The 14218-nt window shown below is 50.3% G+C and overlaps 1 protein-coding gene across 3 annotated transcripts in view; it reads left to right on the forward strand.

Moving 5' to 3' along the window:
- Nucleotides 1-14218, forward strand: part of EXD3 (exonuclease 3'-5' domain containing 3) — a 136395-nt gene that overhangs the window by 45291 nt on the left and 76886 nt on the right. For all 3 annotated transcript variants that reach the window (XM_030961429.1, XM_030961433.1, XM_030961430.1), the window contains exon 3: nt 9307-9419. In XM_030961429.1, coding sequence (XP_030817289.1) covers nt 9383-9419 — 37 coding nt within the window. In that variant the 5' untranslated portion in view covers nt 9307-9382. The remainder of the gene's footprint in view (nt 1-9306; nt 9420-14218) is intronic.

Below are 14218 nucleotides of genomic sequence, written 5' to 3' on the forward strand. Positions count from 1 at the left end.
TGGTTTCTCTGTGCTGGCCTTCCAGGAGTGCTGCCTGCAGAGCAAAACTGCACCTTCAAGACTCTCCTTATTTCCTCCTTTAGTATCATCTTCTACAAACTTGATTACAAACAAACATCTCTTGTAAAAGCCATTTATGCCACCAAAGGTGATCTTGTTAATCCCACTGGTCGCTAATCAACACTGCATTCAGAACCTGCTTCCCTGGCCCTTTACCTCCTGAATAAGCTTAAAGAAGATCTCTAGATCTGAGCTTAGAAGGTCTCTAAGCTTGTTCAGGACATAAAGCATGAGGAACAACTACCCATGAAGGAGTTTGGAAAGCAATTTCTTATCAGGCATGGTGGTGAGAATACTGATATGGCTTGGGAAGAGATAAGAAGGCAGTGCACAATGTGTGGTGAATAATGTGACTTGGCTTTGTCCTGACCTTGTGGGATTGGACATTATTCCTAAAAACATTTCCAGCAGAATGTTGTTTCTCTTGCTGTGGGTGTGAGTGTGAGGAAGTGTACAAGGAGAGTGTGGTGCAGGTACTGGCTTTGTGCTTGACAAAGACTTAATTGACTTTGATAAGCAGCCTTAATTGACCATGAGGTCATCTGGTGCTGACCAGTGAAATGAAACTTTTTCAGGAAGGAGATAAAAGGGACATTGCATGGGTGTCAGTCCCTCAGGTGCCAGCAGGTGGGATTGCCCAGGACAGAGCTCTTTCCAGAGAGTGAGGAAACAAAACCACCATGCATTGTAAGGCATGGTCTTGTAACAAGAGCTACTGGTCAAGGTTTCAGACTAGCAATCAGTCATCCCTTAATTTATATTCCAAGCAGCAGTCAGGATCTTCAGCCACAAAGCCACTATCTCCTACAGCTGTTCAGCCATCACCAGATGTTGCAGCTGATTGGTGCTGCAGCTCCTGCCTCTCCACCCTCCCTGTCCTCCAGCATTCCTCTCCTTGCTGCCATCAACAACGAGTCGACTCCCTGCGGGACAGGGGAGGACTTGTGGGCAATGATGTGGCAAAACAGAAAGGCAAACAGAAATGAAATAAGTTTTTAGTAAAACAAGTAGGTGCTCCTTGTTGACCCTGTATATCAGACCTCAGGGAGAAAAAACTCCAAATGAGATCTGAGTTAAACATGACAAAAACCTGGAAATTAAAACACCAATAGCTTGTGGAAGGTCTGAATTCTGGCAGGGTTTCCAAGGCAGAGTAGCAGTGTCTGGGAGAAGCAAAGGAGCTGCCCATGGCCCTGAGGGTGCCTGGGAGCTGTGCAGGCTGCAGGGCCCTGGCTCCGCTCCGGCTGCTGAGGAGCTCCCGGCCGGGGAGGAAGATGAGGAGCTGCAGACAGTTGGGATCTGAGGGATTTGCTAGTAACAGGAAAAACAGAGGAAATGGTGATTTGAGAGGAAATCCTTGGATTATTGTGCTTTGATTCATGGTTAGACATGGTCTGGAGTGAAAGTGATCAAGGAGAAATACACAGAGTGAAGCTTCAGCTCCTGTGAGTGAATCAAAAGGCAGATAGGGAGAGAAACAGATCAGGATGGAGAAAATTTAGCAGACTTCTAAAATTCCTCATCCATCCTGTAAAAGCTTTTTGTTTAGTGTTACATCTACATCTGGAGGTATTCAAGCAAAACCCTGGGGAGAAGAAAAGCTTCAACACTAATAAAAATAACTAAAAAGAAGAAGACGGAGAAAAGGTACTTTTATCAAAGACAAACCTTCCTCCCTCCCTTCTTCTGTGAATGCCACAATTCATGAAATTCTCTCTCTTTCACCTGAGAATTTGCTGGAGCATGTGTCAGTCAGGAGATGATTGCATTTACTTCAATTTACCAAACCTGTGCAGTGGGGATGTGACTGCAGAGTGTCTGTGGGTGATGCCTGGGGACACCCCCAAGGTGTGGGACTCATCCAGAGGTGAGCTCAGCCCGTGTCCCTATCGCTGCTCTGAGCCTGCCCAGCAGCTGAACTCGGACATTTGTACCTTGCTATGTTCCAGCCCAGAGCCCCGTGGTTTTGTACAAACCCTTTCAGCCACTGCTCTCATTCATGTGCCAGAACTGCGAGCTGAGCCCTCGGGCGGGCAGGCCCCAGCCAGCTGTGCTCTCCTGGCGGGGCAAGGTGGGACAAACATCTGGCGACACGAGGGCTGCAGCTGCCATGGCCACTGCTGCCAGAGCCTGTCCAGCCAAGCCTTTTAGAAGTGTCAGACTCCGGAGGATGCTTCATGCTTAAAAAATAGAAAGTGAATAGGCTTATGAGGGATAATAAAGCTTCCTCAGCGATCCAGGAGAGAATGTTCAAACACTCCGTGAGAGAGCTCTGGACAGATGTTGGTAATACTGGCTTAACACTGCTGCCTAAACTTGAAATCCAAGTCCTGGGAGCAGTCAAAGTGTCTGAAGAGCTCAGACTGACGCAACCTTGGCTCTATTTGGGAAGTGCTGAAGTCCTACATTGAGTCCTCAGAGGAGTTGTGCTCACAGTGTTAACAAAGCTGTTCTAGAACGGGAAGAAAGCAAGCCAAGTAAGCTCTTCTAATGTGAGAGAGCTCAAGAGAGACTGAGTTGTCAGCATTTAAAGTAACTCTGCTGGATCTCCTCATAAGAAGGATTTACATGTTACTATTACAATCACCCTGATTATTTAATCCCCTGACATTTTAAAGTTTTCCAATTTTTTTCTATATTATAGTGGTTTTCAGTAGTAGCTAAAATTTGGAATGGAATTTGTGAAGTGTCTTCAACTGAGCTATTTTTATATTTGCTGAGAATTTTTGTTTACACTTTGATTCTGGTGGAAATCCTGAATTGCCTATTTCCAAAATTATTCCTTGGGGTTTGTTTGGTTTTTTGTTTAAGGTCCTGGTTTGAAGGTGAAATGATCCTTTGAGATTCTTTTTCCTGAAGTGCAGACCCTTTGACAGGCTAAGTATGGCCTGCATGGGTTTGAAATAGTTCTAGAAAGTGCCAGTCTGTTCAGCACCTGAGCTCTCTGTGCCCAACCCAGGGTGTGCTGTCACCTCCTCACAGACTTCCCTACAGAAGAAGCAAGAATCAGAAAAATGCAGACAATAACAAAACTGAAAATCAGTCTCTGAAGTTAACACATCCCCAGCTATCAGGTTTCTGTTTCCCTGTTGCCCGTACACAGAATTTTCTGTTGTTGGTGTTCATTATTCCCTGGGAGCCTTCCCGTGCAGCACAGCGGGGTCAGGACGCTGTGCCTTGGTTCAGCAGGGTGGGTGTCCCTGGTCACAGCCAGCGCCTTGGGGTGTCTCTGTGTGACACACTGGGGGTTGGACACGTCAGGCACGTGACCAAGGTGTGTGTGGTCACCTCCCTGTCCTTCCTTGGTGCCAGGCTGCCCTGGTGGAGGGGGTGGCACAGAGCCCCCCTGCCAGGCACAGCTCCTGTGTCGTGCTTAGGGACAGGGAGGGGTCACAGCTGCTGTGTGACACGGGTGGTGTGCAGACTGCTGAGGGAATCTTGCATCAGGAGGGTGGGACTGGCAGGTGTGTTCCCTTCCAGGGATGATTCCCTCAGGTGGATGAGGGGTCCCCTCCCAGGTACAAAACTTTCAGAAATAAGGGAGAGGATCGATGCTGCCTGCAGGGAAGTGGGTAGTGCTGGGAGATGGAAAGGACAATAAATCCGAGAGGTTTTAGGCAACCCAGGGGTTTAGGTGAGCCCGGAGGCAGGAGAGTAGGGCATGTCCCTGTACGGGCTGTGCGCGGCTCCCCGAGCAAACCCGGGGCAGAGGGGCCTGCTGTGATCAGTGTAATTTTACAGAAATATCTGAGCAGACAGATAAAACCTGTTAAGCTCCGAGCTAGTAATGCAGCAAAGGGAGCCCGGGCCCGCGCGGGTTTGTCAGCAGAGGGTGCCAGAGCCCCGCGGCTGCTCCGCGCACCGGGAGCGCACCGGGAGCGCACGGGGAATGTACCGGGGAGTGCACGGGGAGCGCACGGGGAATGCTCCGGGGAGCGCACGGGGAGCGCGCGGGGAATGCTCCGGGGAGCGCACGGGGAATGCTCCGGGGAGCGCACCGGGAGCGCGCGGGGAATGCTCCGGGGAGCGCACGGGGAATGCTCCGGGGAGCGCACCGGGAGCGCACGGGGAATGCTCCGGGGAGCGCGCGGGGAATGCTCCGGGGAGCACACGGGGAGCACACGGGGAATGCTCCGGGGAGCGCACCGGGAGCGCACGGGGAATGCTCCGGGGAGCGCACCGGGCGCGGGGAATGCTCCGGGAGCACACGGGGAGCGCACGGGGAATGCTCGGGGAGCGCACCGGGAGCGCACGGGGAATGCTCCGGGGAGCGCACGGGGAGCACACGGGGAATGCTCGGGGAGCGCGCGGGGAATGCTCCGGGGAGCGCACCGGGGAGCACACGGGGAATGCTCCGGGGAGCACACGGGGAGCGCACGGGGAATGCTCCGGGGAGCGCACCGGGAGCGCACGGGGAATGCTCCGGGGAGCGCACGGGGAGCACACGGGGAATGCTCCGGGGAGCACACGGGGAATGCTCCGGGGAGCGCACCGGGAGCGCACGGGGAATGCTCCGGGGAGCGTGCCTGAGCCCGAGCTCGCCGAGTCTCCTGGGCTGCGGCACGGCCAGAGCCACCCCAGCGGCAGCACCGTCCTGGCAGCGCTGCCCGGAGCCACTCTGGCCGTGCTGGTTGTGTCCAGGGTTCGCTTTCCCAGTGGCTGGAGGTGATTGATGGGTAAGAAGAGTGAAATGAACAGGGAGAGCTGGGTCGTGGAGCTCTGCAGGCATGCAGGGAGATACATTCTCTGGTATCCAGGGCTTCCTCCAGGAGTTCAGGTTGTACTTATGCCCTGGGGTCACAACAATTTGCTTATTGATGTTAGGAACTTGGACAGGAATTCCATAAAAAATACATTCCTGTCAAGCTGGCGGGCTTCACCATGCTGAGGAGACAGCCTTGAAAATCCAACAGACTTTGACAGACATGTGTTGATGTTTTGTCAGCTGCTTTCCAGTTTTAATGTCCGAGCAAATGAGGCAGAGGGTGTTCTCTGGAGCAGTGTGGCTCTGCTGGCTTCTGCCATGAGTGTTCTGCTTTGAAACTTCAGCACTTCCAATGCATCTTATTATGGCACGAACAGTGGGAAATTATTAAATTACTCCCATAAATTATCAAAAGTCAATAATAATTTAATAAAAATTCCATTCAAGTGAAGTGATCTCCTTAGAATAAGCTCCAATCAAATGAATTTATCCAGGAGGCAGGGTCGTGTCCTGGCCCCTTTGCTTCTGCAGTGCCAGTGGTCCTGGTGGTCCTGAGCAGCCCTGTCCAGATAGGAGCTCGTGGACCCCTGCTGGTTTCAGGGCCCTGGTGGGGAGGGAACATAGCCTGGGGTTCTTCACACAGGCCCAGAGTCATGGCAGGCACTGGCTGAATGCTGCCTGGTTTGAATTTTCTTTTTTATTTTTTGCTTGTGTCAGTGGTTTTTTTATATATCCTTATCACAGCAAAGTGAAGTTTCCATTTCTGAGTAGCTAAAGATTTATGTGATAATGGGAAGTCTGTAAAATTAGGTGGAACTGCAATTTGCATTTCAACCTGAGGTGCAGAGAGACTGCAGCCTCTTCATCACTTCTGCCCACTCTGAAAGAACATATGCTACAGACACAGCTTGTGAAAGGGCTTGAGAGGCAGGCCATTTGTGACACACTGCAGCCTGAGATGCCAGAATTTAAGCAGAGATTTTCAGTGGTGTAGCTTAGCTAGGACATTGTGAAGAATGAAGCTTGTATGAAGTTTGTGAAGAATGAATGCTTGATTTGTAGCTGATGGGAACTAAATTGAAGCTTAACTGGGTTTGAGTACAGAATCCAAAGTCTGTAAAAGCCAATGAAAAGGCACTCATGATCTCCGGAGGATGCCTTTGCAGGTACTCCTAGAACTACAGCTCCTTCACCCATCTCCTCACTCATGTTTTTTCTGGGGAGGGGTGCATGACACTGGAAACTTCAGGGCAATGTGCAGCTTCCTCCCAAGGGACAGCTCCCATCTCTGCTCTGGGACAGGGACAGGAGCAGGGCACGGCTGGGGCTGGGCCAGGGCAGCTCAGGCTGAGCTCAGGGCAAGGTTCTTCCCCCAGAGGGTGCTGGCACTGCCCAGGCTGCCCAGGGAATGGGCACGGCCCCGAGGCTGCCAGAGCTCCAGGAGCCTTTGGACAGCGCTGCCAGGGATGGACAGGGTGGGGTTGTGGGGGTGCTGGGCAGGGACAGGGGCTGGGCTGGGGGATCCTGGTGGGTCCCTCCAGCTCAGGGGATTCTGTGATACCTTTTTTAGCTGTGTGTGCTTCTATGTTCTGTAACATCAAGGCAATAAAAGGAGGCTTGTAAAAATGTGAAATAGACTTCAAAATCCCCGTATGAAGACACCTACAAATAAGTACTGCTTTGCAGTATTTGTTTTCTTGTTTCTAAAGATTTAAGTGACTCTCACTTCACGTTTTCAAATATTTCCCATACCCAGGCAGAATAGAAACCTCCTTTTTTTGTGGGGACATTTTCTGAGAAGAGGTAAGATTTTTTATATGGTCACTTCACCATGTTTCTGAGCATTAAGGGATGCAGCAGCTCAGGCAGAGCTTGAAATACCAACCCAGAGCTGATCCCATGGAAGTTAACAGACTGTCAGGAGGGAGACTTCTTGCTTTTCCCAGCATGGGTCAGGAGCACCTTGTTCACTCCAGCCCAGCAATGGCCCTGCTTGAACTGAAATCACTCAGAAGGAAACCGGTGGCCCCCAGTTCCCTGTCTAGCAGTGGCTGTGGCCTCAGCTGTTACCGAGAAAGCAGAATGGGAGCTCTGTTCACACTGTCTCCATCCACCTGGGGGTTGCTTTGCCCCTGCAGCAGTTGCAAGCAGAGCAGGTGTCAGACACTGTCCATCCATCCATCCATCCATCCATCCATCCATCCATCCATCCATCCATCCATCCATCATCTATCCTCCTGCCTCAGCTCGGTGTTATCAGGCTGACTGTGTGCTCCCTTCTCTCTTCTGGCTGCAATACAAACCAAATCAGTCCTGCATGGCACCAGCCATGAGCTTGACATCACAATCAAGAGCTCGCCAGTGACCACACTCGCTCTGGAGAAAAGCCAGCAGTCCTTGGAGAAGCAGCTTGGCAGCTCTTTGCCTTTTCCTTTGGCCTTTTCCTTTGGCTGCTCCATGCTGGGTTTCCATACAGGGAATTGTTTGAACCAAGCAAGAGACATTCATGTCAGCAATTGCCTTCTTGTGGGCCATCACCCACCCCTGCACACTGGTCACTGCCTCATCCTGCAGGACTGAGCATGTGCAGTTATCTTCTCCCTCTGGACACACTTGATTTAGACCTAATGGAAAAAGCTACAAACTGGATCCTGACCCCAAAAATAGCAGGCAAGGAATGAGAGAATAGCCATTTGAATGGAGAACAATGGAATTACATTTCATGTTAATTCCTGAATTACTCTCATATGATGTCAAAAAGCAAGGCTTGAGGGATTTCAGGTCATGTCAAGGTCAAAAGAAGCCCTGAGGAGAAATTGTGACTTTCTTTACTGTTCAAAGGAATTGAAGTGCCTCAAAGTGTCTTCTGGTGAGAAACTTCTGCTGTAGTAGAAGCCCCATCTTGGGGCTTGTTAGAGCTGCTCTAGATCTGGGTGTGACCCCAGGATGCTGCCGAGATGGAAGCTTTGGTTCCTTATCCCCCAGGAGTCCTCAGGTCCTGCTGGAATTCCCATGCAGTGATATTTGAAGAGGGTGTCCTGAGATCCAGTCCAACCTCTGCCATCTGCCCAAGCCTCTGTTTGTTGGTTATTGTGGTGTGGTCCCATGGGACACAACCTGAAAGCCACTGCTTGTGAATGGGGAAATTCTTCCCCTTTGCCCAACTGCTGAGCAGAGCCAAATTCTTCAGAGTCCTGGACCATGAATCTGCCATTTCAGTGGGTTTGTGTTTTTTGACAGATCATGGATGAATTACAGCCCTTTTTGTTTTCTAGAAGACCAATGGGGCAAAGCGTGTTTAGGCTAAAACATATTTGTTCCATTTTTAGTATCTTCCCCTCATACACACGTTGTTGATTTTTGTTGGGTTTTTTGGTTTTTGGTGGTTTTTTTTTTTTGTTGTTGTTGTTTTTTTGGTTTTTTTTTTTTTTTGGAGCTAAAGACCTTAAAGAAAGTGAGGGCCCTTTGCTTGCACAACATGTTGAGGTTTATTCTGACCCTCTGGATCATATCCACAGCTGCTTGCACTTGGCAGGTTTGCTCCCAAAGGTGAGCCTCCCACTGTCTGCTGAGAATCCAAACCTTTTGAATGGCCCTGAGTGACATACACCTCGTGTTAAACCTGGGGAAGAGACTTCCAGAGTCACAGATCATCTGTGGACAGCAGGAGGCTGTTCCTGAGAGCCATCTGGATGCACTGCTTGTTCTGTGTCGCGTCCTGCTCCCTGGGGCCTCGCTTCCACTGCTCCACAACAAACCCAAGGTGCTGCTGTGCCTCCAGCCAGCACAGGGACTCCAAATCACTTGTTGTTATTGCTTCTCTGTTTGTGTTTTTCTAAGCATTTGTGTTCCACCAGCACACTCAGAGTGAGTGCTCTCGAGGGGGAATTTCCTTCCTGGTAAACAATCCTGCAGTGTGATTCAGCAGGAAGGATGTGGGGGATAAGGCACTGGACTGGGATTTGGGAGACAGGGGTTCTGTTCCCAACTCTACCACAGTCGTGATGGTGAGTGGAAGGGCAAGCAAACAAAGAGGAGGAGCTGTGTAGCTGTGGCAAAAACACGCTTTCACATGGCCTGTTAGTCCAGATTGGGGTCAGGTAGGTCTGCGGTTTGCATAGAATCATAGAATCGGCTGAGTTGGAAAGGACCTCAGGATCATCAAGTCCAGCTCTTCACCATGTGCAGGAGTTCTGTTTGTCTACTCAAGTGAAAAGCCAAACTCCTGTTTGCGCAGTTCAAATCTGGAACTCGGCTTGTTCCAGGAACCTAGCTGTGTTTTTAACTCCATGTTGTTTGACCTTCCATGGGCTCTCAGATGCCACTTTCCAGGGCTTCTTGGTTGACTCAATTCAGTTTCCCATTGCATTCTCTGATCTTCTGGCATGTGTCCTATGGCTCCTACACCAGGTTGTTACATGCATGTAGGTTATCCACTCTCCTGCTAAATTCAAGGACAACAGACCACACACAAGATATTATCTTTCTCACACAGGGTGAAGTTCCTACAGTTTGACAGTAACTCTACATTTGCTTTCCAGAAAGAAGAGCTTAGGCTGCATCTCTGAGTTTAGACTTCCAACCTCAGGATCCTTATCTGGTGCCACCTTTGGGAGGATGAATCAGGACAGTTACTCAAGTGATCGGCCCACGGGTGAGTTTTCATTCAGCATGATTTGCTTTCCATTTATTTTCTTACTGCTGTTGGAGAAGAGTGCTGAGTCACAAATAAAGCAAAACATGTGAATCAATGCCAAATTGCATGCCATAAAGATTATTGGATCTTTGAGGTTTCCTGTCCACATCTGAATATCAGCATTCTTAGAATTCTAGTCCAGGTTGAAAATTTTTCTAGCAATTTTTTCTGGAAGTTCTCACCAGTTCAGAAGAACACAGGGGTTTTATTACTGTGTTAGACAACTCATTCTGCTATTTGCCATAACTTAGTTTTCTCATTAATTGCATTGGTAATTGGTAACCCTTTGCAGCAAGGGAAGATGTGCACACACCATTGTCGGGTATGTCCCATTGAGTCTGAGGGTCAGGGTCCTGCTGGAGAGCTTGGATAGACAGGAATTTGTTACTTCTGGCTCAGACGTGCCATAAATTTGCTCTCTTCTTCCATCCCCATCTTTGGCTGTGGGAGCTCAGCCTCACAGAGTGCTGCTGGCAGTTTGTGCTGGGAGAGGCGGATGCCAGGGGCTGTGCCTGCAGCCTCCCAGGCTCTGCTCAGCCTGGGCTTTTTTGGAAGTGTCAAGGGGCATTCTTAGCTCTGACGTGAGGGCTATTTTTTGACAGTTCCCATTGTTCCCCAACCTTTGTTCATGGGTGAAGTCTTTTTGTCTGAGGCCTTTGTCAGAAATAGAGGCTGTTAGGAGAGCTGTCTGCTCACAGGTTGGGGGAGTTTTCTTTTGTTGTTGAGTCCTGAGAATTTCTTCCTTGCTTTTACAGCCTCGCTTGGGCAAACTTGCCCAGACAAATGAGGGGATTGCTGGGATCTCCCCTTGCTGGGCCTGCAGGGAGAGGGGTCCTCAGAGCCACCACCCATGTGCCCTGCTCTGGCTGTCCCAGGCCACATGGCTGGGGCACAGCAATTTGGGGTTCTGAACATCTGCCTACACTAACACCCTTGCCATTGTCCATGGGTTTGAATCTGGGGCTTAAAAATGGAAAATTTAGGAAAATTCCTGTGGTAGCATGAAATATCTATTCTCTAATACTCAGCACGTATTTTATTACTGTGAACAGGTGATGATGACACATCAGGATGTCATGGAGATTCGTGAATCATCCACAGAAGGACCTAGAGGCTGGGTTTGGGGAAAAAGACATTCAAGTCTCTATAACACATCCTGGGTGCTTGTGAGAAATGTCTGGTCAGAATATTCACAGATCGCTCATTGCAGCCTTCTTTTTTGTAGGTGTAATAAATGTTGTGGTTTGAGTTTAGATCCACTCTCTAAAACAGGCACAGGAATGAATCTGTCTGGAGGGACTGATTTTCCATGTATCACTCATGTACATTTTACACCTCCTGCTGAAGTGCTTAGTCCTGATTGCTCTTGGAGTCAAGTCCCGAGTTAGACAGGTGTGATCACTGGTGATTTACATCCTGACTGAGGATAGGGATCTTCCAATCTGGACCTCCATTTGTTCAGCTTCCAGCACCACCTATTGAGTTTTCCATTGTTGGTTCATTTCATTCTCTGAGCTGCCACTGGAGCTATACTTAGAGAGGAAGGATATTATAATCTTGTGAAAGATTAAAATACTGTTACTGTAATCCAGCTGGAAGGGGAGACCTTTTCTCAGGGCGAGAGACAGCCAAGGTTTTTCCCATTCTGTCCTCCCCTTACATGCAGGAAGGAAGTACTGGCAAAGGCCCCTGAGCTTCCTGAGGGCTGGGGAGCGTTTCCAGACACAGCCCTGGCACCATCCATCAGCAGCCGCCAAACAATCGCTAACGAGGGGAAAACACCGCGGGATAAACACCGGGAACAGGGCCTGGGGAGAGAGCCTGGGGACACAGCCGGGGACAGGGCCTCAGGACAGAGAGTGGGGACACAGCCGGGGACAGGGCCTCAGGACAGACAGTGGGGACACAGCCTGGGGACAGGGCCTCAGGACAGAGAGTGGGGACACAGCCGGGGACAGGGCCTCAGGACAGAGAGTGGGGACACAGCCGGGGGACAGGGCCTCAGGACAGACAGTGGGGACACAGCTGGGAGCCAGGACAGAAGTGGGACACACCGGGGACAGGGCCAGACAGAGTGGGACACGGGGACGGGCCTCAGGACAGACAGTGGGGACACAGCCTGGGGACAGGGCCTCAGGACAGAGAGTGGGGACACAGCCGGGGACAGGGCCTCAGGACAGACAGTGGGGACACAGCCTGGGGACAGGGCCTCAGGACAGAGAGTGGGAACACAGACTGAGGACAGAGCATGGGGACAGGGCCTGGGAGCAGAGCCTGGGGAGAGAGAGTGGGAACAGGGCCTGGGGACAGAGAGTGGGACAGAGCCTGGGGACACAGCCTGGAAGCAGAGCCCTGCAGCCCAGCACCAGCCAGCTCCTCTGGGGCTGGGCCTTGGCAGCAGGCACTGCACACTGGCTGCCCTTCCCTTTATCATTATCTGAATAATCAAAGTTCCCCTTCAAAGAAGCATCTCAACAAATGAAAAAGGGAGGAAGGGAGGCAAAGGGCTGATGTTTGCTGAGGAGCTGCTGTGCTGGCAGGTGGTGGGGCCTGGGGCCAAGGAGGTGCTGGGGATGCTCTGGGGGCAGAGCACCCCAGGTGATGTGTGGGTCACTGTGGGTGCTGGGATGAGGCAGAGCTTTCTGTCAGCCCTTCAGGGCAGTGCTGAGGCAAAGCCATCTGTGATGCCTTAAGGAAGGAGGAACCAAGGCAGGTGGGGTCCTCACCTTTGACTGGATCACCTTTGAGTAGGGTTCTCTCCAAGAAGAGGCTCAGAACTGAATTGGGATCTTTTTCCCTGTATCACTGCTTTTGTTTAAATGCTGCATTACAATATTTGGGTCATATTTTCAGATCTATCTGCTCTGAAACCTGTTTTTAACCAATCCCTGAACCAGCTCTTTGGGTTTATATTTTTCAGTATGGCTTTAGTATCCTCACAAACGCTGAGCTAGGAATTTCTCTCTACAAGTACCTGAAGGGAGTTTGTAGTGAGGTGGTGGTTTGGTCTCTTGCCCTGTGCCAGGGGACAGGCCAAAAGGAAACAACCTTAGTTGCAACAGGGGAGGTTCAGATTGGATATTAGAAAAAAAAATTTCACTGAAGGAGTGGTCAGGCTCTGTGCTGACTACCTGCAGGAGCACCTCCTCTCCCAGCCAAATGTGCCTTTCTGGGGTTCTTTCATTCCTTCTCCTCTGTTTCCCATTTTTATTGTCCTTTGTCTGGGCTTGCAGCAGGCATGGGGTGGGCAGTAATCTCCTTAAATGCCTCTACAACACTCTGCAGGACAGAAATAATTTTTTATTTAAGGTCTATAAAGAATGCAGGATTATGGAACCCTTATGTTAAAGCTGAAGGTATTTCTGCAGTACTAACAGTTATTTTTAAATCTATCAGAAATGCACATAAGCAACAGCAAGTGAAAAAGAAAAGAAGGCAAGAAGTTCCTGGGGATGGGATGGGTAATAAACAGCAGCCCTGGCTGCATGGTTATGAAAACGTTAACCCAAAAACTTTACCCATCTGGCCTAGAGCTGGAGAACAGCAGGTTTCCCCGTGATCAGTGCTGGGTGTAGCTGCTGGAAGTTGAAGCTGTCAACTTTAAAATAAAAAAGCCAAACTCAGCAACCTGGTTTCAGGTCCTGCTGCAGCCCCCCAGTCCCCAGCTGGTGGCATTGGGTACTCTCATTTCCCTGTTTGGGAGAGTGTTAATCTTCCCCTTTGTGAACCTGTGGGACTGTACACAGCAAAGTGCTCACGTTAACTGCATGCAGCATTTTGAAATGTCCTTCTAGAAAATAACTGATTTTGTGTGTGCTAGTCCTGGGCATCCTTCCATCCTGTTTGGAAGGAGGCACCACTCGAGTGGTCCTGGGTGTGATTCTGCTCAGGTCCTTCATGCATTGATCTCGTTGTTATTTAATTAACCTAACGATGCCCTGTGACAGCAACGGGTTAAAGAAGAGACAGGACTGGTTTGTTGGCAGTGTCCCATGAAGTCCAAGAATGCCAGCTGGAGATGAACCCACGAGCAGTGAGGGGAACGTGGCACCCTGGAACAGGCACTGAGGGGGTTGTGTCAGGACACTGGGCTGGAAGGACTGGGAATTCTCAAAGAAGGGAAAGCAGGCAGGGACTGCCAGCCTGTCCTGACATGTGGCTCTTGTGGTTCATGGCTCAAGGGAAGTCTTGGGACTGCCACAGTCTTGGAAAAGACAAGGAAAGAGGCTTGTGATAGTAAGTGTTGTTTGTCCAGGGATACAAAAACACCGTGTGCCTGGGAAGAATGATGTTTAGATTGGATATGTGGTCATACAGCAGAAACTGATGGATAATGAAGGAGTTTTCCAGGAATTGCCTGCTGGTCTCTACATTCCTCTTTGCAAAAAGGCATGGAGTATAACAGCTGCTTCCACCCACTCTGGTTCTTTCACATAAATCTAGTGAAGAAAAGGGTCAAGTTAAATCCAACTGTCCCAAATACCTTCCCAAACCCTAGGAAGGTTCAGGTAACAAGCCTTGGTGGAAGAACATCCTGTGAAATCAAACAAGCACTAGTTATGGGAGAGACAGGAGGTGACACTGTCCTGCAGCCCAGGAGCACTGGGTGCCTGGTCCCATGCAGTGCCCTGGGAGGCTGCAGGGCAGCCCTGGCTCCTGGGCAGACGTGCTGTGTGCTCTGGGGAAGCAGGGCTGCCTGCAGCACATAACCACAGCTCTGCAGCCCAGATGCAGCAGCACAGCCCTGCCCGGGTGTG

The sequence above is a fragment of the Camarhynchus parvulus genome, chromosome 17, assembly GCF_901933205.1.
Source record: "Camarhynchus parvulus chromosome 17, STF_HiC, whole genome shotgun sequence".
In the NCBI taxonomy this organism is placed as follows: Eukaryota; Metazoa; Chordata; class Aves; order Passeriformes; family Thraupidae; genus Camarhynchus; species Camarhynchus parvulus.